Source organism: Podarcis muralis, chromosome 3 (assembly GCF_964188315.1).
Source record: "Podarcis muralis chromosome 3, rPodMur119.hap1.1, whole genome shotgun sequence".
NCBI lineage: Eukaryota > Metazoa > Chordata > Lepidosauria > Squamata > Lacertidae > Podarcis > Podarcis muralis.
This window is the reverse complement of record NC_135657.1, coordinates 27,587,726-27,612,918: the sequence shown is the minus strand read 5'-3', so window position 1 is coordinate 27,612,918 and position 25,193 is coordinate 27,587,726. Positions and strand designations below refer to the sequence as shown.

Sequence of the window (25,193 nt, the reverse complement as noted above, 5' to 3'; positions counted from 1 at the left end):
ATAACACAAGTACAGTGGTACCTCAGTTCTCAAATGTAATCCGTTCTGGAAGCTCGTTTGGCTTCCAAAATGTTTGCTAACCAAGGCACAGCTTCCCATTGGTTGCAAGAGCTTCTTGCACTCAGTGGAAGCTGTGTCACAGGTTCAGGTTCCAAAAAACATTTGAAAACAGAAGCATTTACTTCCGGGTTTTTGGCGTTCGAGAACCGAAACGTATGACAATGGAGGTGTTCAGGAACCAAGGTGCCACTGTACTTTTTCTATTTTTAACTAGGCTTTCCAATTAAAAGGTCTTAAGGTGGCTTGCATTTCATTCATAAAACATTTTTTTAAAAATTAAAAAAGACTTGGAACCTAAAACTGTTTACAATGTAGTTGCAGCAATAGACGACGATTAAAACTGGAAATGAAAGGTGTAAATAATTTGTTGTCAAATATTTGAGAAATGAGAGCATTTTTAATCTGGTGCATAAAGGATAACAGTTTTGGAATCGGGTGAATATGTCTTGCTATAGAATGTAGAGAAAGGAGTTATCATAAGTAAATTAAACACAGGCCATTTAGTGCTTTAAAAAGGTCAAAACCCAACAACTCTTTAACTGTTCCCTGAAGCCAATAGGAAGCCAGAATAGATTCTGGAGCCCTGGTTTATATAGTCCTGGGGACTCACTCCTGTTAGATTGCTATGTAACATTTCACATCATCTAAGGCTTCTGAGTAATAACCCATAAAGTAAAATACTGTATTTAATATTATAAAAGGTACTTTTGAATTGCTACCTCTCTTGTGGTGTGTGAAGGATTTTTTTTTAACATGTTCCAGTATATAAACACTTGGGTTTGTATATATATGTCGGTTTATTTATTTAGTAGATTTATATCCCACTTTTTTACTAGGGTCCTCAACGTGGCTAATAATATTTATAAAATTAAGAAACACAGGCACATAAATGTTCTAGTTTTAGGGTGGGATTCATGTAATGAGTCCCATCAACAGGAGCCCTATACAGAGACTTCTGCTTGTACAATGGGGTTTCTGCCCTCCTACCATTGCACACGCAAACACACACAGACACACAAACACACGAAACTGGCTCAGGGAGGGGCCAGGAGAACAGCACGAGGTGGAGGAATGGAGGATAGTTCTGCCTAGAAAGCTAACATGCTTCTGCTGGTGGAATGATCAGAAGAGGTACAATGTTTAATTCCTCCCTGAGTATATTAGACAAGATATTTGGTACATCCTGATGGTTCTGTTTTGTTTTTGTATGTAAGTGTGTGGTTTGCGTTATATTTCAAAGAGAACTAAAAATACATGAGTAATGGTATCTAGGTTTCTATCTGAGCTTGGGAGTCTTTGGATTCATGTGCAGTTGCCCCATGTGGTGAGCATTTCTGCAGCAGCTGCCTGGTTGGTGTATTTCTTCCATTGTCTAGTCCTGGACAGGAAGGACTATAAGAGGGTAACATTTAAGTGGCATATGAATGTTTCAAATAAGTAAAAATAGCCCTGCTGGTTCAGAGCAAAGGCCCATCTAGTTCAGCATCTGGTTCTCATGGTGGCCAACCAGATATCATACTCATAGAGTTGGAAGGGACCATGAGGATCAACTAGTCCAATCCCCTGCAATGCTGGAATATATAGGTGTCCCTTATGGAGATCAAACCTGCAACCTTGGCAGTATCAGCAGTATGCTCTAACCAACTGAGCTATCCATTTGTTGTCTAATATCCACGGGAAGCCGGGAAGCAGGACATGAGTACAATAACATTCTCCCCACTTGTGTTTGCCAGCAATTGGCATTAAGAGGCATACTGCCTCTAGTAGTAGAGGTGGAACATAGCCACCATGGCTGGTAGCAATCTGTAGCCCTAGAAGACAACTGCACATGTCCAAGCCCTGACACTCATCCTCACCACTGGGATTTCTGGTACAAGGATAAACCCAGTAATAGCCAGACTGTGGGAGGATGGCCACTATGAATGATAAGACTTACTTTCTACCCTGGTCGCTGCTGGTTAATTTTTGTTTGGAACCATTTTCAGTCAGCTCAGTGAGAACTGACCCTTGCATTGCACTAACATTATTGGATGAAGATGTAATGAGGTTGTGTGTAATGATAATTTACCGCTGAATTGTGTGCAAAGTTGAAAAGTTTAATTGTGAATGGTTCTACCATTTCAGCATTGGGGGGGCGGGATCCTTTAAATACTGTAGGATATTCTAATTTCACTTTGAAACAAAGTTGCCTCTATATCTCAAGGCTGATATAATAATGACTCAGAGACCTATCTCGGCACATTTTTATTAATTGTTTAAATATCTTTTAAAAGGGATCTGCTGTTGCACTAACTCCTGATAATGATGGTGGAAGACAATATAATGATAACAGTTGGCACCATATAATTGCTGTAAGGAATCAGGCTATGGGAACAATCACTGTGGATGGGCAGTTCACAGGTAATTCTCTCAACTCATAGCATTATTATTAATTTTCTCAAGTGATTGTCACATTATTATTTTTTCTAAAGGTTTCTTTCATTTTCACTTATCTTTGTTTAATAACTGGACACTTTATCATTGGAAGGATGCAGTAATAAAATACAAGATGATGCTTCTGAAAATTACACACAGGTTTATCTTTAACTTGGTAATTTTCAGTTTAGACCTCTGGGCCTCTCTCAGCCCTTTCCAAATGAACAACTTGGTACTTTTGTGCTGGTAATTCACTCTAACAGAGGGGTGGCCAAATGCTTCGCGCTTGTGGCCAAACTTGCAAACTGGAGAAACTTGTGAGCACCGCTCCAACACACACCATAAGCAATATCACACCAGAGCCTGTTCTACTGGTTGTAATAGAATGGGTTTTTTCATGCCTAATTTCAGCAAATAGACGGATGTGGGAGCCATGAAGGCCACAGGGAATGTTGCAGGGATATGCATGCCCATGGACACTATCCTGGTGACTCCAGAAGATAGCCATTGATTCATTGGGCTTAATAAAATAAATTAAACCCAGTGTTCTAGAGCTCAGATGTCTAAGCTTCTCTGACCAGGTTACTCAGGTACCGATCATCAGGGAAATGATAGCCCTGATTATAATTATCTGTTTGGATGTGTTTTGCTCCTTCCTTCTCCTTGTAGCTCAGAGTGGCATGACAGCCAATCCAAAGTTTAGCTTAATATCTCATCTGAAGCTGGGATCATGGTCCAGCTCTCTCCTTCTTCTTAACCACATCCTGTAACCAAGATCAAACTTTGGCTTCAGATCTTAGTTAAGGTGGAAAGAGTTTCACCACAATCTCATGTTCAGATGACATGTTTAGCCAAATCTTGGCTTAGTTGCTGCGTTGTGTTGAGCTAAAAGGACCAGGGAGGAGCGAAGTGCCTGCAGTCTCCTCTTTACAAGCAGTGAAAGATACAGGTGTTACAATAGTTACAGCTTAACCAGGAAACATATAAAAAAGGATTGCTTCTGTTACCAAAAAGAAAATAAAGTAGGTGCCAGTGAGAGATTTCCATAGCCCTTTTCCCACTCAGCTTCTTCCTTGCTTTAGAAGCCAGGGGCGTATGGAGGACTGCATCCAGATGCTGATATTATTGTATGGGCAGGATAGTGTGGAGACAGGCACATCCTGATCTTAAGGCATATTGGGCTTTGACTGATATGGATAAAAATGGTGCTTTTCCTTTGTATGTCCTTTCCCTCACCCCATGATGATGTTAGGATACAAATGGCAGAATTATAGGATGTAGTGTAGCTCTGATTCATTTCTCCTGCCCTGGATCCCCCACCCACTCCTGGTCCCCTTTGGTCATGGCATCGATACAAGCGGGCTTGCTGGTGAATATGTAGATACTCCCTGTTGTTCTGACGCACCATTTTCTGATACCAAGTTGCCTAATTTCATCCTGTTAACTATTATGGCTGTATATCTATAAATGAGATAAATTACATTGTCAGGCGTAAGAGATAGGGCCTTTTCAGTTTTGTCCCCACTGTTGTGGATCTGAATTATGTATATATGGTTTCTAAAGTGCAGGCCTTCAAATGTGCTTTGACAACTCATCTATTTAAATCTGCCTTTCTTCAACCGTGTTTGCTGCTGATTCTTGAGACTCAAAAGCTCCTTGCAGTGCTGTTTTTTATGGTTTTTGATGCTTCAAATGCATCTTTGTGTAGTTCATCTAATCTCAGCACACCACGTTGTTAGGACTTTGTCTTGAAATGTGGCCAATAAATATTTTAAATAAATAAAGGTTGTTCTCTACTTTTCCCATGGTGGTGAATTTTGACCTGATTTCGTCTTGTTCTCACTAGAATAAAATATCTTTGGCTGTTTTTAGGTTCCTCATCAGCTGTCAGTGGTAGTACCATTATTGGAGAAAACACTGGAGTTTTTGTTGGAGGACTTCCACAGGGTTTTACAATCCTAAGAAAAGATACAGGTAAGAAGGTGTTGCATGGTTTGCATGTCAATACTTCCACTTCCCAGCCTACCCTTGAGTATTCGCTCGAAGTCCTTGTGCTACTGCAGTACCAAGAATGAAGTCCCAGAGCCATTCCAAGTGAGATGAGTTGGAGAACTGATAAGACCACTTTTGATGTTATACATTAATTGTTTTTATTTCTTATTTCCAACAAATTCATTATTTTCTGTGCATTTCAGCTTTTTAACATATTTTTTTTGTCAGGCGCCTCTAAAATAGTTACAAGAGGATTTGTGGGGTGTCTCCGAGAGGTGTCCTTGAAAAAGGTGCATCACCCACATGAAGTTTGGGAGCCTTTAGAATGGAAGGAAGCAGTGGAGCAAAGAAATGTTTATCACAGCTGGGAAGGGTGTCCGGGCATGCTTGCAAATGGAGCACATTTTCTTGGGAAAGGTATAACCCCATATTAAAATTGTTTGAAATACTACCTGTGTTTTTTGTTGTTGTTGTGGTGTTCTGAATTTTGTGAAGTGAAAAAAATACAAAATACTTTATTTGATCTTAATTAGAATTTGGTGCTTTTCAAATTTAAAATACAGTACATTTATATTCTTAAACAATCAAATAGAAGCAGCACAATATAGCAAAATTCGGAGAAAACCTAGCCAGCTTTATCCCTTAAAATGGTTTTTCTGAGGAGCAATGGCTTGCAGATCTTCTGAAAAGTCAGTAAGGCTGAGCTTCTAATAGCAGGTCCCATAACATCAGAATCAAAACTGAAAGGGCCTCATTTTACTTCTTAATTCTACTGAATATGTTATGCGCAAAGACATGGAAGCTGCTGTAATAGCACTTTTCCCCCAGACCTGTCATAGTATATGAAGGGTGGGTGGGACTGATGGGACATGGTCCCACCCTAGAGATGCTGGTGTGGGACCATGTGATCAGTCTCACTCACCCATCAGACATCATGGAGTCCATACTATTGGGTTATATTCATCTTGATCACAAAACCAGACCCTTGCAAGGGCATTGCGTTTTACCAGACAAGATGGCCCTTGGCCATCTCTGGCATATGGCATTTGATATCCTATACAGGGCTTTGTTCTCCAACCATTGCTGCTTGCATTTTCTAGTTATTTTAATGTTATTGTTAGTGAAATTGAGTTTAATGAGAAAGTCATCACAGGCCAATGACCTGTTTAAGATACAGTGGCTTTGATGCACACACGCACACAGAGTGTTGTACAAAGGCAAACCTGACTGTCTGAAATTTCTCCCTCATTTCAATATGTAGTTCCAAATGCAGTTGAAATGAAGGGGGAAGCCTACATGAGTGTGGCTAACTTACTGCTAAGTTATGACTTCAGTATTCATTTCATTCATCTCAAAAACAAGCCCTCTATTTATTGGGCTAATATTATACACAATTCCTTGAACTGAATTTGACTGAATTTCATTCTCACTTATATAATTATAGAAACTGCAGTATAACATTCTTTGCATGGTTTTCTTTTCTTTTCTTCTCTTTCTTAAGGTTTCCTAGAACTTCACTCAAATGTTTTACATGCTGGTCCAGACATGGAGATCTCCTTTATTTTTAAAACGGATCAGCTGAATGGATTACTTCTGTTCATTTACAACAAAGAAGGGCCAGATTACATTGCTGTAGGTGTTGATATTTTTGTTTTCAAATAGGTTATTTAAGAATTTTTAGGCATAGATGCTGGATCGCCTTTGTGTGGCAGGATAAACTGCATGATATGAAGAAATTTACATGAGAGAATATATCAATTGCTACTTGATTTCATTCTTCCCATCTGTCAATTGAAGTAACTCATTACCTTTGTCCTAATCTGGAGGACAGTGGACTAATCATAGCAGTAGTTATATGAATAGGAGTGTGCATCCATAAAGACTGTTCATTAGGTCCTCAATTTTGTTTCTTAGGTATAGTGATATTCCCATAACCTCTGTGACCTAATCTACTTTCCTGTATAGTTTTATAGCTAGAAAGAATAGTATCTTATTGATTTTTGTCTTGTGCCATTTCACTAATGTATTTCATTGCCAGGCCATCTGGTTTCTCTACCTTTATACAATCATGGGATCACAGATTATTGGAAGTTGAAGTTGTTTGAAAAGGCCATCCATTAATAGGCCATCCATTAGTATTTAACATTTCTTGACCACTAATATCATGCTTAGTGTTATAAAGAACTCAGAAGTAACATGGTCCCTGCCCAGAGGGTTGCAGTACAAGTCCTAAGCACATTGGCCCTGCAAAGGACTTGTGGTGCTTTTTGCTGCACTCAAACAACTGCTAGTATAAATGAACACCCTATGGCTTATCTCTCCATAGGTTAGATAGCACCCGGCTTTTGTCTGGGACACTCTTTCCCATCTTTTCCCCTAACAGGTGCACCACAAAGTAGGTAAGTGCTGATAGTATCCATCAGTTTTAGTGCATGCACAGTACATGAACGATAGTCAGCTATATTCTTATGCTAGTGCATTAGTGTTAGAGCAACAGGATTTCTTCCTCCCCAGATCTGGAAGTTTGAGGGAGCCCCCAGAACAGATTTAGGTGGAGCGGAGGAAAAGAAGAGGGGAGGAACATTGCATTGCACAAAGAGTAAGCCTTGTGATGACATAAAGTTCTCGGTAGTGCTATGTTGAACAAAACCCCATATGGATATCCTAAGTAATGATGAGCAGATCCCTTTCACTCCAAAGCTTTATTGTTTTCTGTGAGTTCATTCTGCCTCAAAGTCCACTTTTCCAGAATTTATGACTAACTACAGCTCCCTTCAGGGATTGTTGAAAATAATCAAATAATTTGAAAAGCCCATCAACACCTGAATGCAAAGTGAAACATTTGCAAGCAAATTTCAGTCCAGCGGTATTGGCTTTCCGAATTTATTTCAGTGTTATTCAGCAGGGATATCAACCTGGTTTTTCCACAAATCAAAGCCACTCCATCACATAGTTCACCTGTCTTTTAGTAACTCCCCAACTCTCTTCCAAAGACATTAAGATACTTAAACCAGTTACTTGACTGTAAAATAAAAAAGCAACATAGCTTATAGAAAAAAGCCCCCCTCCTTTTTCTTTACTGCAAGGAATTAGTTTAGATTTCCCTATTTGAATACATGTCAGGCCATCATTGCTACTGGCCATAGATAGTTAAATAGCTAAAGCCATGGACAACTAAATGTTTTTTCTTTGCATTTCCCCCCTGACATTGGTGAGCACCTTCCATTTCTCTGTTGCTGAGCTGCACTTTACAATTAACTCCTTATCACTACTGCATTAATGTAGTAGTGGAGGCAAAATGTATCTCTGCATATTTGAGCTGACAAATAATATTACTGTACTGTGTGCCCTACGTTTTCCTGAACTGGAAAAATTTCAGGGGCAGTACTCCATATGTTTGATTTGGCTTTAAGTACACAAAACAAAACATTTATGTAGGCAAAGAGTCACATTAACAAGCCATACTATCCCACACAATATCCCAGCGGAAAGAGGTCTCCCACACTCTCAAGGTGTTTTTAACCATTCTTGGCATTCTTTCTCTTCCAAAATGGGAAACTTTATTTTTTCCCCACATACACAGGTGCATCTTAAACCTGTCCCCTCCATTTAGTCGCAGGTAGGAAAGAGATAGGCTACATTATTTTGTCCAAATTCTTATGAAACAGCAGCAGCAGCAGCAACAACAACAACAACAGTATCCATACATCTGACTGGGTTGCCCCAGCCACTCTGGACAGCTTCCAACAAATTAAGTCTTCAGACACAATAAAACATCAAACATTAAAAACTTCCATATTCAGGGCTGCCTTTATATGTCTTCTAAAAGTCAGATAGTTCTTTATTTCCTTGACATCTGATGGGAGGGCATTCCACAGGTTGGCACCACTGCTGAGAAGGCCCTCTGCCTGGTTCCCTGTAACCTCACATTACAATGAGGGAACTGCCAGAATTCTCTTGTAGCTGGATCTTAATGTCTTGGCTGAACGATGGGGATGGAGATGCTCCTTCAAGTTCCCTCTCACCAAATTCACTGATGAACCATCAGCTGGCCATTCTGAACAGCTAGCCAGTAATCTACTCCTTACAAGCGATTTGTAGCTACTGTCAGAATACTTGCAATGTGTAGCACTTAAAGTATTTGGCCTACAGTGGGCGATATGGCAACCTTTCAGAAACGAGCTTCCTTCGTAAAATGCACCCCAAGGACACCCTTCTTTTGCAGAGTGCCTTCTTTTTAAACTTTCTATCTCACAGACCCTTTGCAGTGTAGACGCTGATGGCTGTGACTGGCGAGATATGCGGGATAACAGCACACAGTACATTTTCTCTTCAGGAGGTCGCCTCACAGTGTCATTTGTTGTGAATTATTATATTATTTTATTATGTGCAGCCAGTTTCTTCCCTTAACGGATCATAACAGATGGGATTATATGGTCTTTCATGAGAACTAGCACTAAAGTCTCATTGGAAAGGAGTGTGTGACAGCTCAATGACTGCTTTTGTGTAGCTCCTGTCTTTGAATTCAGAAGATGAAAGGACAAGGAGGGGGTGGAGACCAGGGACAGGACTGAGCTGGCAACTGGAAACACATGTTTGATCAGCTGGGGTCATTTTTTTTTAAAAAAAAACTAAATATATATTCTATCTGCCTATCTGGTAATATTGATACATGATACAAGATGATGATATTTATTAAACAAGTGTATCTTTAAGAAAAGAAAATGCACATCTTAAGTTGCCCTCTTTATTTCACATAATAAGATTTTGGCATGGATGCTGAAATGTCTGTTTTTCCTGTGGCCTTATTAATCCTTTTCTTTCACAAAGAACCTTATTTAAATGTCATTTTCCCCCTGAGCTGGACAATTTAGAATCTCAAAATATACTTACCACTGCATCCCAAAAAAGAGGCAGTGTTGACTATTGAAATCATGCAGGCAATTTAACTAGAAAATGAACATTTTGGTGATGCGTGCTTATATTAGATAAACTGACTCATAAATATACCCTCAAATATACCCCATTATTTTTTTAAAAGAAACCATTTCTTCAGACATTTCCAAAAATATGCAATATTATTTTTGGACCAGCATGAATCATGTATATTTAAAATTCAGTACACTAAATTTAAAGTTAGCAGTTAGATTAAGCAGATCTCGGATTTCTTTCTCAATGGACTTGTCATAATATTCTTCATAATACAGTTGGCAAATACATATTTTCCCATTTTGTACAATGATTAGAAGATGCAGTCATACTTTAGGTCAGTCTTTTTACTCCCATCAGTTATGCAAATCTCAGTAATGAAGTCATAAGCTAGTTACACACAGATTAGAAATAAAGATCATGATCAGCTCAAGTTAATACTTTTTAAGTTCTGTTGATTTCAATGAAAGGAGAATAGCATGTGCTTAATGCTTCTATCAAAATAAATGGGATTTTAAAGTGCTTAACTCTGACTAGAGCAGTTCTACATTCTAAAAATACTTGTTGGCATTTGTCTGACTCTAGAGACAATGGAGTGCGCCTCTGTGGGTGAAGCCAAATCACTGTGTTAGCAGCACCGAAGTGACCTCCCCTGGGGTGCAAGCCAGGGCAATGTGTATGGAGGTCCTGGGCTGCCCAGACAGCAAGACTCCCCCAGCCTTGCTGATGTGGTCCAAAGGAAAGCAAAGCAATATGTTTGGCACTAGCTTGGCTGGAGGAGTTGCTGGAAAGAGGCATATAAGGTGCCATCCAGCCATCTTAGGGACTCCACTACAGATAGATGTACGGTTTACTTCTTAGCCTTTTCTTTTCCTGAAGAGACCCTGCAATACTAGTGGACACTCAAGTATGCGTTTCGCTATATCCCTTGAACAACACACATTTTTCAGATGGTGCTTTTCTTGCGTTCATTTTCCTGCACAATTAAGGCTGTGATCCTACAGACACTTACCTGAACCAGTGGGACTTACTTCTGAGTAAACAGACATTAAGTTGTGCTGCATGTTTGTCCCAATTTCCTTATCTTGAGACTGAAAAATAGTGAGATATAGGTTACCCAGGTTTGTAATTATCCAGCCGAAGCAATCTGTCTAAGGAAGTGTCATGTGATTTAAAAGCTTGCAGTTTGTTTTTTAAACATGGGCAGAGCTCTGTCAAATCCCTACTGGACTCACACTAGCAGGGTAGAAAGTGAGAAGGGGCTTCATGGTCTCTTTTCACTTTTTAAAGGTTTTTCCCCCCCCTTTTGGGGAAAAATAATTTCTGCTGGTTTCATTGGAGCATTAGTGGTGGTTGCAACAAGGAGACATTCATGGACAGAGCTCCTAATCTGCCAAATCACATCTCATGGACCATATGATTGCACCCTAATTGTGCTGATAAAAAAATATTTATTTTGTGTTTCTTCTTGTGGGACCAGCACTGTCACTGAAATGTTAATGAATATTATTTAGCTACTATTTACATTTGTTCTATTGCTTAAATGCATTTTTGTCTTTCTTGCTGTCATCAATTCTTTCTTTTCTGTTTCAACTTTGAACTACAGGCAGAACTAAAAAGCGGAGTCTTGTCTTTTCTGCTAAGCAATGGCATTGTTTTGACACATGTGAATCTCTGGTTAGGCTTGTCCTATTGCGATGGAAAATGGAATGAAGTTATTCTGAAGAAAGCAGGGTTGGTAGTTTCAGCAAGTGCAAATGAATTGAAAGAACATGTGGTGGAACCTGGTTTAGATCAGCTGTTTGTAAACTCTCCGGTCTACATTGGAGGAATCCCAGATGAGGTCCAGAATGTCTTTAAAAAGCTGGGATTAGAACAAGGTATGTTCCTACAAGGGAAGGAAACATGTCTGCAAGTGGATAGCATATATTGTGGCAGCATGCTGAGCAGTTATACAGTTTGGTCAAGTAGATGGAATGCAGAAACAGCAGGTGGAGAACTTGCTCAAGGGGCTCCCCAAAGCTGGAGCCAGCTTTCAAGGAATGGAAGCAATCCCCACCATTTGTGAACTACTTCTTTTGTACAGGGGAATTCCAACTTACTTGAGGGGTTCTCTTCCTGGCTGCCGCACGTGTCAGGATGCATGCAAGTCCATTCTGCCCTGTACTGCCCCTACCCCATCCCCTTTCAGCACTGAAAATGGTGCATGTGTTAGCGGTCACTTTGGTGCTGATTGCGCACAATTAAATTTTAAAGAATTTCTCCCTTGCCTTCTCCTTTAACAAGAAACAATAGTTGCTCTTAACAAGGCTGCCGTGATATTAAAGATACACAGTGGTATGTTAGATTAATTTCAAACATTAACCCATGGGTACATCTTGCTGTAGATGACTGAGGTCCTTGTACACCACAGTTGGTATTTCTTGTACACTGAGTGATGGGCAGCTGTAGCAAAGCTTAGAGTCAGATTCTAGCAGCACTCTCTGTTCATCCCAGCCAGACCCCTAAGTGAGGATACACATTTTGGGGGCTTTTTGTTCGGGGCTTCTAGAGATCCTAGACCCAGGGGTTGGCTAGTTAACTTTCAGAAGCCTAGGACTATACCAGGGCTTTGCATTTCATATCCTATTTGTCAGATTAAGAAATTAGATTTCTAGCAATTCATATTTGGCCTTTGCTGCAGAAGCTCCTGATAAGTTCCAAAGCATGGCACCAGGAGGTAGGAAGTAACAATGCTATACTGCCAATAGCTGTGTTTGGCTGAAGGTGTGAGGGTATAAAATATGCAAGGGGCAACGTGGAAGGGAGACTTCTAAGCATGCCTAGCCAAATGCACTAAGAAGCCTCCTTACAGACCTTCCAGCTCAGCTTGGGAATGTCATGGATAGAGAAGACGTAGACACTGGAGGCAAAGGCAGGGTTTCTGCCCTGAAGCCACAAAGTATACACCCTCAAGCATTTGGCAGAAGAAAGGAACAGTCTATGTTAGGGAGCGCTTCTAAGCAGGGGTGGACATGGCAAATCTGAATGGTGGCTGTGTCACCTGATTGATCCATGTGTGCCTTTCAGATTTGCAGTGTGCCTATTCTTCTTTAAATGCCTAAATAAACATTATGGATGTTTTTAGCACAATTTGGATTGCTTTTGTTGTAGACAAGCTGCTTTTGGAGAGATGGTAGTTTTTCAGAAGATGAACAGCTGCACTTTTCTTAAGATGTGCCTTGCCCACTCTGCAACTGGAAATGTAGAGGTGGGAAAGGTGTCTGTGCTTCACCCCCATCACCATTTTCCCACTGCAAATTGTCTCATCCTGAAGTGACTTTGCTCTAATAAAAGCAATTATTAGTTAGTTACCCACATTGGCTCTGTGTGTAATTTCAGGTTGGAGTTAGGTAAATGAAAGCAAACAAATAAATACCCACCCACCTATTATAACCCAATTAGAGCAAGGCATTCCAAGTACTTTTCTATTTTTTATATTATGACTACAATAATTAGACTGTAAAGCACGTGTGAATATTCATGTTGTGAAAATAGCCATTTCACACTGCTTCTGTTATTATGATAACAGCATTTAACTACAAATAGCATAAAAGTTATATATTATAGGAAGGATCTGTGATAGTTTCCTCCCAAATCAATATTTTGCACCTGTTGATGTGAATGTATGCTGACAAGTGGCAAAATTAAGGTTTTTCCATGTCGGCTGAAATGTTGGATAATCAGTGTACATTTCAGTGCGGTAGAAATTCAGGAATGATAGCTCTGTATCAGCTTAAATATTTTTTTAATCATTTCTCAAACATAATTTGAAGTTTAACGTTTACATCTAGCTCTCCTTATCGCTGAAATGTAGCACTGCAAGAAGCAAAACATGATTCTTAATTAACAACTGAAGCCCTTTATGTGATACTAATCCCTTACTATTTGCTAGGTTTTGGTGGCTGCATGAAGGATGTTAAATTTACACGAGGTGCTGTCGTTAACTTGGCATCTGTGTCCAGCAGTGCTGTCAGAGTCAATCTGGATGGATGCCTATCAACTGACAGTGCTGTTAACTGCAGGGGGAATGACTCCATCCTAGTGTACCGAGGAAAAGAAAGGAGTGTTTATGAGAGTGGTCTACAGCCATTTACAGGTACCACACGGGCCTCTTCTTTATATGAAAAGCTGTGTGGCTTTAGTTCATTTTCATTTTAGTTCATTTTCTACTGCTCTATTCTCACATTTACCTTTACCTTTACCTTTTATTCTCACATTTATACACCCCCCCCCCCGCAAGAATATTTGTACCGGACAATTGCTTCTAATGAAGGAGGAACTGTATCTAGTGCCTGGGATCGTGGTCGCACAAGAGAATCGGGTAATTAACATTTCTGCATTTTGTTCTTGTATCCAGTCTGGCTTGGTAGCAATGGCAATGTTTAGTGTGGAAAAAGAGAAGACACACCAAAACTACACACTGAAATCAAAGAGGCTTTTGGCCCAGTTCTTACTGTTGTTATTTGGAACTTGAAATACCATGGTTACCATTCAATGTAGGATTAAATATGCTATGACAATTGTTTTTAGTAGGCTTCAGCACATATAAAACAGAATCATATTCTGGTCCATATATTTCACATATTTCTTGATTTTCCTATCTTTTAAAGAAACATCTTAAGCTATGTGTTGACTTGCCAGATGATAATTTTGTTTTTGTGGGCACTTGTCCATTTTTTTTCCTGAGCAGAGATTTTTTGGGAGCGGGGTATACATACACATATACACCAATCCCTATAGATAAAACATCAGTTTTAGTGGTGTAGCCCAATTTCATAGGTTCAAGGCCACACATGATCCATACAAATGTTAGAAATTTGACAAATACATATGTCCGGCAAGTACATTTACTGATAGAGCTGAGTAAAAAGATAAACATTGGGGTGGAAAGTCAGGCTCCCCCTGAATTGTTGGGAAATTTCAGCACCACCCTGAGAATATTTGGTGGTACTGAATATATCACAACAAATGGGGTGAAAACTTGTGGACACCTTAGTGCCATGGTTCCCAATGTGGGGCACATGCCCCATAAGGGGGGCAATTTGATTTTTAAGGGGGCAATTCGAGAATGAGTTATTAATAGTGAAGGGCCTTTTAGGCTTCCTCCACATGAATAGGGGTTCACTTTTTAAATAATAAGAATTATATGTCACGGGGGTGATCAGGATTTTAGAGATGCTTAGGTGGGGCATGGCCAAAAAAAGGTTGGGAGCCACTGCCATTGTGGATTCAGCTTTATTATTGCTGGAACTTATTTTAATATTTATTTATAAGAGTGATTCTTCACCACCAACTCATTGCAAAAATTCATGGTGGTGTACAATAAAAAGTTCAAACATCACAAAATTATTAAATCATAAAACACGGAACAAATTAACGATCTTGAATCAAATTAATTCTCTTCAAAACAGTTGTTGATAATGTTTTAAGCCGGCAATGAAATATAATTGTGAGTGCCACACTGATTTCAGTGTCGGGGTAGGGGGAATGTGTTACAAAGTACTGGTGTCACTAGGCTAAAAGCCTTAGTTTGCATAATATATATGATAACTATGAGACCATCAGGCAACCATTCTGTTGATGACCTAGTATAAGGGACAAGGGGTATAAGGTACAAGGTGGTCCTTCAAGTAACCTGATCCTAAGCTATTGTTGAAAGAGGCAATGACTTGGCTTCTAGTCCTTCCAATCCTCCTCTGTGAGCCCTTCCTTCACCCACCATATGAACTAACAAGATTTTTTTCATTCAGTATTAACTGATACAAAATGTTTCAGAAGAGAATTTTCTCCCTTTCCTGTCGGGAAGGGGCCATTCCCTTCCACCCTGCCCTTGCAGTGCAGGCTTAAGCCAGGCTTTGAGAAGGAGCCACAAGGTTCTGGTGGGGTCCTAGAGCCTTCTAACTCCTTCCCAAACCCCAATAAGTGCTTGCTCAGCATTCGGGAGGAGGCAGAAGAACTCTGGGACTTTGTCAGAGTCCTCATACATCTTCTTGTAGCCGGGCAAGCACTTACTGGACTTTGAGAAAGCACCCTCCTCAAATGCACACCCAGTGTGACTACATCACCCTAAATGTGCCTCTCCCTCACCCCCACCCTGCTTGAATTTGGTGGTGAAAGTGATAATAGGTGGAGAATTTTGGGAAGACATTTTTTGCTCCAGCCTTGTGGCTTCAAGCTGAAAATATAAAGATGACTTGCTTTTTGGGACAGCCATTTTGCAGTGTCTTTGAACCAAAACTTTCCTTTTATTGCATGAACTGTTGCACTACAGTCAGTTTTGTTTGGACTGAATTGATTTCTTCAATTATTGTCATAAAATGCTGAAACAACTCTGGTATATGACCTCCGCAATCACCAGTCTCTTTGCAAATTAGTAGTATAATGTTCCTGTGTCACAAAAGCTGCTTTCCAATGCTTTTTACCAAAGCAGAGTTTTGACTTGCAAATGTGCTGCTTATACAGCTTAATGCCACCATGTGGTCGACCATCCCAAAGCGAGCAACTGCAGCCATATTTTTGCCCTAATTGTCTGACCAGAGTAACTCAGACCATAAATTTATATTTACAATCTGACCACAGCACGGAACAGCTACATGTTCCCAAGGGCTGGAAAATAATTGCACTATTTAATTATTTTTGAGTCAGTTTTGTTGTGTCCCCTATGAGAAGACCATCTGCTATACAGTACCTTACCTTGCCCTGTGATACATTTCAGAACTAATAAAATCAATATATTAATGTAGTATTGTCAGCAACCTGAAGATTTGCATGTGGATCATTGCTGCTTTCAGGAGGAAACATAGGCAAACACTTTGAAATTTAGCATACTGATGCCCCTTACACAGACTACCCTCCTACCAGATTATTTTTTAAATGAGTCTTAAGGTATCAGGGCATAAAAGAGGGGCACTTGATGCTGAGAGGCTACAGCAGTCCTAATCACCAGGACTCTAGAGTACACATGCATTTATAGCAAAACTATCATCCATCATCCTGCCATAGAGTTCCTTGGGCCTTTCCTTGGCATCCATTGTGCAGTCATCTGTGATGAAGTTGTTTCTGGCCAGATCTTTACTTGATATAGCAACATGTAATAAATAGTTAAAAGTTATTGGAAATAAGATTTTTTTAAAAAAAAACCCACAAGAATTGCAAGACTTACATGAGCTGTGCTTTGAAAGTTATTTTAATCATCTTCATTTATAAACAAACAAAACAAAAAAGCAGCAACATGTACTTTGTTATTTGAACTGACCCAAAGCAAAGGCATATTCTTACAAAATCTCAAGCTTTGTTTCTTTCTTAATGATAACTTTAGTCCCTCCAACCCACCATCTGTTGACATTAACGGACACCTATCCACTGATAATACAGAATTAGTTTGATTGCGTGCAATATCTCTAGGTTTTGTAATTTGGGAACCTGAAAATATGAAACTCTAGTTGTTTAGAAAAAGACATCATTTTAGCAAAATTTTTACTTCTCAGCAATGAAATTTCAAATGCTTGTGTATAATAACAGTCTAATTGTCTGGTCTTACTTGGATACATCATTATATTGTTTAAACTTCTACAGTACACCCTCTTCCCTTGTGAGTGACGTTTCAAACACGTTTGATACATTAAATGTTTTTTGAAAACCTGAACTAGACAAAGAAGAATGTTATGTAGATGGAGTTCTGATGGTTTTGAAATATAGCTAAAAGTGAATGGCTCAAGATGTGCAGTCATATTAAATCAATGCTGAAAAGTTACAACTCTAATAAATTGTATTTATGCTAATGGCGAATCTGATTTACTGCAACTATTAAAAGTGAAGAATGGGGCAACAGTCTTCTTAGGACTGCTGTTTTCTCTGTTCCTCTTTTATCCTTTCACAGTCCCGCAAAACGTGCCAACACCCTCGCGAGCTCACAGCATAAATGGTTACAGCGCTGAGGTTACATGGGACGAACCGGTTGGGGTCAAAGGTGTAATTGAGAAGTACATTCTAAAGGCGTCCAGCAAAGATGATCCCAGCATACCTACTGTCAGAATGGAGATCTTTAATGCTAGTGCATTCACAGGTACATGCCAATAAATATGTCTGTAAAGCAGTATTTTCAATCTGTTGGTAGTGGTGAGATGAGCAACTGTGTTCAGACCCTGCAAAATAATTTGGTGTTTTCATGAGTATGAGAAAGAGAACAAGTCTCTAGGTGGAGTGAAGCAAAGCCAAAGGGAGGACAACGTGAAGGCAAATACACAGAGAGGAACAACCCATATCTTTATTGCCCAGACAGGGGAGGAAGCCTGACCTGGAAGCCTTTATATGGTCACTGAGTAAAAGATGGCCTGCTTTGGCTTATTGGCTCATGTTGTTTGGGCAATATGCCACAAATTTCCTTCTGTTTTCAAGGCAATGCTCCTTAGGAATAACAGGGTTGGAAATTGCTTTGGGTGTTGGAGAATGTCTTCTCTTTTGTCTGGAGTATCCTTTTCAGCTTTCATGTTTGAGAAGCAGGAAGATGTCAGGAGGGAAGGGAGATCCAAAGAAAGCGGGGAGGGCACAGGGCCTCAAGGAAAATAGGCAGAAAGATTAAAAAAGGATTCTAGTAAGCAAAAGAAGGCAAACACATACATGTTTGGGCCGCCTGCTTGCTCCCTCCCCCCCGGCCACATACACGTAAACAATGCTTCTACTGTAAAATATTTCTCTCTGGCACATACAGTGGTACCTTGGGCTACAAACAATTTGGGTTACAAACACTTTGGGTTACAAACTCCACTAACCTGGAAGTAGTACCTCGGGTTGCGAACTTTGCCCCAGGATGAGAACAGAAATCGCGTGCCGGCGGCAGGGCGGCAACAGGAGGCTCCATTAGTCAAAGCGCACCTCAGGTTAAGAACAGTTTTGGGTTAAGAATGGACCTCTGGACGAATTAAGTTCGTAACTTGAGTTCGTACCACTGTACTGCAAATGACACCACAGCATAGCTGTCAACTTGCCCCTTTTTAAAAAGGGAAATTCCCTTATTCCGAATAGGATTCCTCGCAAGAAAAGGGAAAAGTTGACAGCTATGCACACCAGGAAGAAGTCATGGCTCTGATTGGCTTGTGAACGCAGGAAGAATGCATGGTTCTGATTGGCAAGCTAACTTTTGAGAGCACTGTGGTCAAGCAGATGTATTTCAAGGACTTTTCATTTCAGCCATGTGCTTATACCTGTTTAGTTGATGTTTGCTTAAATTCACATGAAAAGATTCTGTCAGCACAAATATTTGGGGAATGACAGTTCTCCTTATTGATATCCACAAGATAATCCTGAACAAACAGCAGCATTTTCTACTTATTGCTCAGTTTATGTCATTGATTCTGTTCTTGATTTAAAAGGTATCAGTCATCAAGGGAACAGAAAAAGAAGTTTTGAATTTAGGTGACATTAAAATCAGGATCTCATTGTTGCCTAGGGTCCAAAAGGTTATTTTTGGGTATGTTCAGTATAGGTTTTTAATAGTAAACCCATACATATTACAAAATATTTTTGAACCTCATCTCAGTCTCAGCCCAGGGTTGATACGGAACATGAAAAAGATGATTAATAATAACCAAAAGCTGCCTTACATAGTTCTTTGGAGTTCAATTTATGCATACCCAGTCTGGGAAGAATTCCCAAAGTTGGGAAGTTATTTTGGAAGATTAAATGTTTTAGGTAAATATTTAATATATGCAAAATATTTAATTAGAATATGCAGACTCTATCTCTGTAAATAAAATATAAGTATGTAAAACTGCTTGTAGCTGAAAAGGGAAAGCCTTTTGATAACTGAGGTTTTTAAAGTATTTTGAGTAACATGGTCCATTGCTGAGCAAATATAATATACATGAGGGGCAGTCATATGTTTGAAATAACTTTCTGGGGGGGAAATTATTAAGAGAAAGAAAGAAGGAAAAACGTTTAACTTTGTTCCACATGTGGGGTGCTTTCAGACAAGTGACAACTTTGCATGTGAAAATTGATGTGGTAAAGTTGCATATTTAGTTACTGATGAACAAACCCAAGAAAAGGATCCATCAGTGGGGAACAGGGGCAAGGTTTCATGCCTATTTATGAGAATTGATGACATTGGTAGTCTTTAATGTGAATGCAAGGTGTGTGTGAAGTGACAGCTGTGTCCATAAATGTAATTTGGGCCTTCTTGATTGCAACACCCAAATTGTGAAACTTCTTTCCTAAGAAAGGTTCACTTTCGACTTGTGCAGTTAAGATCTTCTTATTCTTCCAGATGTTCCACTTGTTATAATTCCTACCTCCCTGAGTTAATGCTCACTAGTTTTGTAATGTTGTTTTAATATTGTGAACTACCCTGGGTCTCTTTTGCAAACTGAAAGGCAGTAAATAAATTAGGCTAAAAATAAAGTTCAATCAGGGCCAGCCCACCCATTCAGCAAGATGAGTTGATGGCCTCAGGTTGCAGGATCCACAGGGGCAGAAGATCTGGCTTCCAAGGAATAGATTGCCTGCGCTGCTGCCATGGTAGCAGTGACAGCTGTGGACACTCCATGGACAGGGCCGGATTTAGGTTTGATGAGGCCCTAAGCTATTGAAGGTAATGGGGCCCTTTATATGTCCAGCTGTCCTTTGTCAACAGCAAATTGTCACTGTTTTTTGTGTTGAATATATGCTATATGGTAATTTATGGACCTAATAGGTATCTAAAGCCATTTGCACATAACAAAATAAGTATTTTAGGAAAGTAATTGTTGAACTGAAATACAATTAAGAAGTATATTAATAGTGAAATAATTATTAAGCTCTAACTTAAAATGATTTTTTATTCAAAACAACCTTAATAATGCAAACACATTGGCATTTGGCAATAATAAAAGTTCCTTTAGAAACACAGTTTACAAAGACTCATAATCTAGTCTCTAGAAACTTGCTATAACATGAAATAATAATAGGTGTAAGTATATGATGCAAACTAGTAATAATTATAAATAGCAGAATGTAGGCACCCTATATACAGAAATGAGCAAACCAGTGATATTTTAGGGAGCAGGCTAGCAGGTGGGGCCCATTACTTAGATCACAGGAGCCTACACAGCACAAAACACGGTTGCTGTATGTAGGTTTTATTTTATTTGTTTTTTATCTTATATTTTGGAAATGTGCATCCAGGTTTTTTTCCTTTATTTTTTTTGTGGGCCCCCAAGAGAGTGTGGCCCTAAGCTATAGCTGGTTTAGCTTATACACTGTCCATGGAGGCCAGATCTGCTGCCTTGTGCCCTCTTGGTGAATAGGAGGCACTGCCAGTCTCCTCCCACCCCTAGGGAGGAAATGGTGGGGGCTACCCTCTGGGGTCTCCTGGGGGTTTGCACCTACTTGGTGTGACTTACAGCAGGCCCCTTTCCCCACCAGACCAGGCCTTTGGTTCCTCCTTCAACTATCGGATAAGGTTCATTTGATTCCTCACCTTGTTTCAGATGCAAATCTTTATTCCTCTCCTCTTTGTTCCTGATGCAGTTCTTCATTCCCATTCTTTCCTGGCAGGGGGGCAGCAGCACCATTTTGTGGTTTGCCTCAGATGCCAAAATGGTTTGGACTGACCCTGAGTATAATAATTCACAGTCAGCATAGTTGTCAAGGTTAGCTCTGCTATTGTATAGTCATTATTAATCTCAGAGCTTTAGGCAGAACCCTCTGCCTAAATCTTGTAGAAACCTTGTAGCAGAATTCTGGCCAACTTGGTTTTTTTTTTGAAAGAGCTGATAAACATCTAGTGGTCTTCAGATGTGAATTCTCCTGCTTGCCTTTTGCAGGTTGATTGCAAAGCAATTTGCACAGCTGGGCAGGTCCGCAGGTGTTTGGAAATGTGTTCGATAGGTGGCCACCTACTAACACATGAGTTAATGCAGAGGACATGGGAAACCTCACAGGAACTGAAACTCTGCTGGCTGTTAGCTCAGGTTGTGCCAATAAATCAGAAAGCCATAAGGGCAGGCTTACCTGTGCTACAAGCATTTGTTTCCTTGGTGGAGAAGATTGCTTCGGTTGAAAATATGTTTTGTTATTTTAAAGGAAAAGGCTGCAAATCAACTTAAATCTCCTAAAGCGGATATACAGGGAGTGTATATTTTATAAATGGCTAACACTGAAAAGACAGTTGTTACTTTTTAGATTGTACTTTAAAAATATGGTTTGCCTTTTTCATTCTCTGTGTTTGTTTTTTTAAAGAAATGAACCAGCAAAGACTGTACGCCTTGTTCAGACAATGAGGAAGAGGTGTGAGATGCTTCCTTCTTAGTGGGGGGAGAAGATACTTAATGGACATGGGGAGATCCTGCAGGGTTTATGTTGTAAGGCCAGGGAGATCCAGCATTTGTTTCAGTACAAGATCTCCTCAGTGTACTTGGTGTCTTCTCTCAGTGGCAGGGAGGGGGAACCTGTGGCCCTCCAGATGTTGCCAAACTACAAATCCCATCAGCTCCAGGGATTATGGGAGTTGCAGTGCAGCAACATCTGGCAAGTCACAGGTTCTCTACTTTTGTGTGATGAGGGGATGAGTGCATGGATAGTGTAATATTGAAAGTGCAAATTCATTAAATTCCAGAGCCTCTGTAAGCAGGGATTTCCAGTTTCATTCTAGGATGCAAGACACATGTTTTTTCTCACTTGGGTTATCCATATTTGAAAAAAGTTAACATATGAAGTATCCTTGAAAAATAGCCTTCTATAGTGTGTTTTGTGGTAGTAGTTGTTTTTTAAAAAGAGCACAAATATTTATTGACAACTGTAAGTCTTCTGGAGTAGTGAGACACCTCATCAGACAGGGAACTTGTGTATGTGTGTGTTTGTGTATTGCTGAGACCTGAGTGTATGTGAAACTGCAGTGGAATAGAAATACAATAGTGGCTATACTGTTACGCAGTTATTCCAGGAAGTCATACATGTATGGGTAATTATATGATATCTTCTGAAGATTCATATGCCTGTATGCCAGAGGGGGAAATGACTTTCCTGAATACTTTTCCTGGACTTTTCTTCAGCTGAACTTTGCCTCTTTAGCAAATGAGATTTCAAGCCTCAGTGAATCAGATCTGCAGTCAGACAAGTGGAAAAATGCTTTTCCTGCTTGGTACTCAGTATTTACCATTGTATCATCTAATGCACAATCTAAAAATCAGTATTGCCAAATCAAAATTCCCATAATTTGTCTCCTTCCCTTTATGTATCTGCAAAATACTTGTGCATTATCATCGCAGAATAAGGATCATCCAGTTTCTTTTTGTTGTGGTCTAAAATAACCCAGGCCACCTGGGTTATTTTTATTTATTTATTTAGAAGAGCCACTGCTCAGGGTAAAACCACCAGGGTAAAATATAGAAGAAATAATTAAACAATAAATACAGAAGTCACTTTTTAAAAGTATGGAATAGAAATAAAGACAACAATAACATTTATGCATCTTACCCATGGTACTGTAGGTAGAAATCATTAGATGAGCAACCTGGTGTGGATCTAGGCACAGGAAAAAATGCTATCAATAAGTCAGAAATTGGATTGTTATAACAAAAGAAAAAAAATCTCTATGGAAAATCATTTTTTAAAATTTCCTGCTCTCTAGCGCCATCTGGTGTTGCATGTTTATAGCGTATGCAAATTGCTGTTTGTTTACTAATGTAGTTGAGTCCGTAGGTGCTTCCCATGAGAAAGGTTGGAATACTGCTGTGGGAATAATGCCTCTCACATTTGTATAGAGGTCTCTCTTTATCAGGGAGAAGGGTGAGAGCAGGGGCCATGTACACAAAGAAGAATAAAAGCTAAAACAATGAACTCACAGCAGGCAGTGTTTCTGTGGAGTCTAGTTGTTCAGTGGGAAAGCACAAAGCAAAGGCAAACAGGAGGTGGAGGTTCAAGCCTCAAGGTATAGACTTCTCTGTTGGGGGTAGTGGTTGGGCAGCCAAGGACTATATATCCTTGGTGGAGTGCTATAATTAGCTACTGTCAGGATTGGGCCATGGGCAGGAGACTGGAATGAATCAAGAGCCCAGAAGCACCTGGGTTCTTAAGGTATCCTGGGCCATTTTGAAGAGGAGTTGCCTTTTGTTCCCAGGCACAGTGGGAAAAGGAAGTGATAATGATTCGTAACCTTAGGCTGGATGCTATGGGAGAAACAGAGTTCAGATTTTTGCTCTGATCGTAATTATGTTCTGTTATATACTGCACTGGCCTGAATATAAACCACCCCCCCCCCCCAAATTCTGACCGTGAAAAGGTAATGTGCTGCTTATATTCATGACCCTACAAAAATTGGCTTTTACGATATTGCTGCCCTAGGTCCGTGTCCCTGCCTTGCTTTCCAAGGCTGGAATGGAGAGTCCCCCCCCCCAGGATGCCACCACAAGGGCCATCAGGGGTGCGGGACAACGGCCCCCATCCTGATCGTGGTTCCCAAGCCTCTCCTGAACCGCCAGAAAGAAGGGGGAAGGGAGGAAGGCCGTCAACAAAGCAGTGTGGCTGCTCCCCCCCCCCCTGCCCGAAGCAGCACAGAGGAATGATACCCATAGGATTGTCTTCTACATTTGCCATTTACGGGTGTGAGTGCCTGTGAAATTTTAAGGGAGCGGCTTATATTCAGGTATTTTCTTTTTTTCTCCCCCACCCCCTGAATTTTAAAGGTGCGGCTTATTTGCAGGTGCAGCTTATATTTGGGACAATACGGTATTTAAGAAGAAGAATCTATGCTTGATCATACATTTGATTTATACAACTTTCTGGATGTATCATTGATTGTTTTGTATCTGTTTTGAATAAGTTCTGGTTAGTAAAGATGCGTTTATTCCAAAAGAAGTCAGCTTTTATTGCATCCAATTGCTGCACAATGTTAATATCTGCGTTACGGCAGTGTTTAACTTAGACAACCTTTTTTGCAGTTATAACTTTTCACTATTGTTGGGTTGGATATGACTGACCCCTAAGAAGCATAGGATTCTGATGAAAGGCTTCTTCTCCCCCACACCTCCCAGTCCTCAGGTGTTAACTGTTGTGTGGTTGACTCTACCTATAGTTGAGCATAGAAGTATGATTAAATTACTTGATATTAGCCCTGTTGTAGAATCATAAATCTAAATACATTAGTAAAATCATGGTTTCACTAATCCAAAGAAGTCCTGTAATGGTCTCCAAACTGTTTTATTAATATTGTGTTGATTAGGGACCGGCCATTACTGTGGAACTTCCAGTGCTGCGTTCCCTTCACCACCCTGTGGACAGATTGAGAAATATGCTTTAGGGAGACATAGAAGACAGAAGTGCCATGCCATCATTGCTCCAGCTTCTACTAGCCACTTTTGAGTGACATTCACAGCAAGAAAGAACAATCATTTCATACATTCATCAGTCAGTGCAGAGAATGTAATTGTCCATTGTCCTTGCCTAGGACAAGCATGGTGAGAGGAGAGATTTATTATACTCTCTCAAATATGTGAACTCAAAAGATGTCAGGGAAATAATCTTTGCTCTCAGTGTTTACTAATTACACAACCGTATGTAAGACAGACCTGATGCAAAAAAACCCCCAAAACTTGTTCGAGCAATAGCTACAATGTTTGCTTGTTCATTGGTTGGCACAGAGCAGTCCATGTGTCCAATAATGCACTTTGGTCCTTCAAATAAATGATCCATCTTGATTTGGGATGGGGGAGCAATTCAATTCAGATCACAGTTTAAGGTGCACCTGTTTCATTTGCACTTTCCATAACTGTATCTGAAGT

At 39.9% G+C, this 25,193-nt stretch overlaps 1 protein-coding gene across 1 annotated transcript in view; it reads left to right on the top strand.

Annotated features, from left to right (window-relative positions):
• Positions 1 to 25,193, top strand: part of USH2A (usherin) — a 433,394-nt gene that overhangs the window by 133,369 nt on the left and 274,832 nt on the right. The window contains exons 23-30 of the mRNA XM_028724645.2: positions 2,334 to 2,460; positions 4,348 to 4,449; positions 4,696 to 4,884; positions 5,969 to 6,099; positions 11,003 to 11,276; positions 13,331 to 13,534; positions 13,679 to 13,759; positions 17,318 to 17,503. Of these exons, the coding sequence (XP_028580478.2) occupies positions 2,334 to 2,460; positions 4,348 to 4,449; positions 4,696 to 4,884; positions 5,969 to 6,099; positions 11,003 to 11,276; positions 13,331 to 13,534; positions 13,679 to 13,759; positions 17,318 to 17,503 (1,294 nt within the window). The remainder of the gene's footprint in view (positions 1 to 2,333; positions 2,461 to 4,347; positions 4,450 to 4,695; positions 4,885 to 5,968; positions 6,100 to 11,002; positions 11,277 to 13,330; positions 13,535 to 13,678; positions 13,760 to 17,317; positions 17,504 to 25,193) is intronic.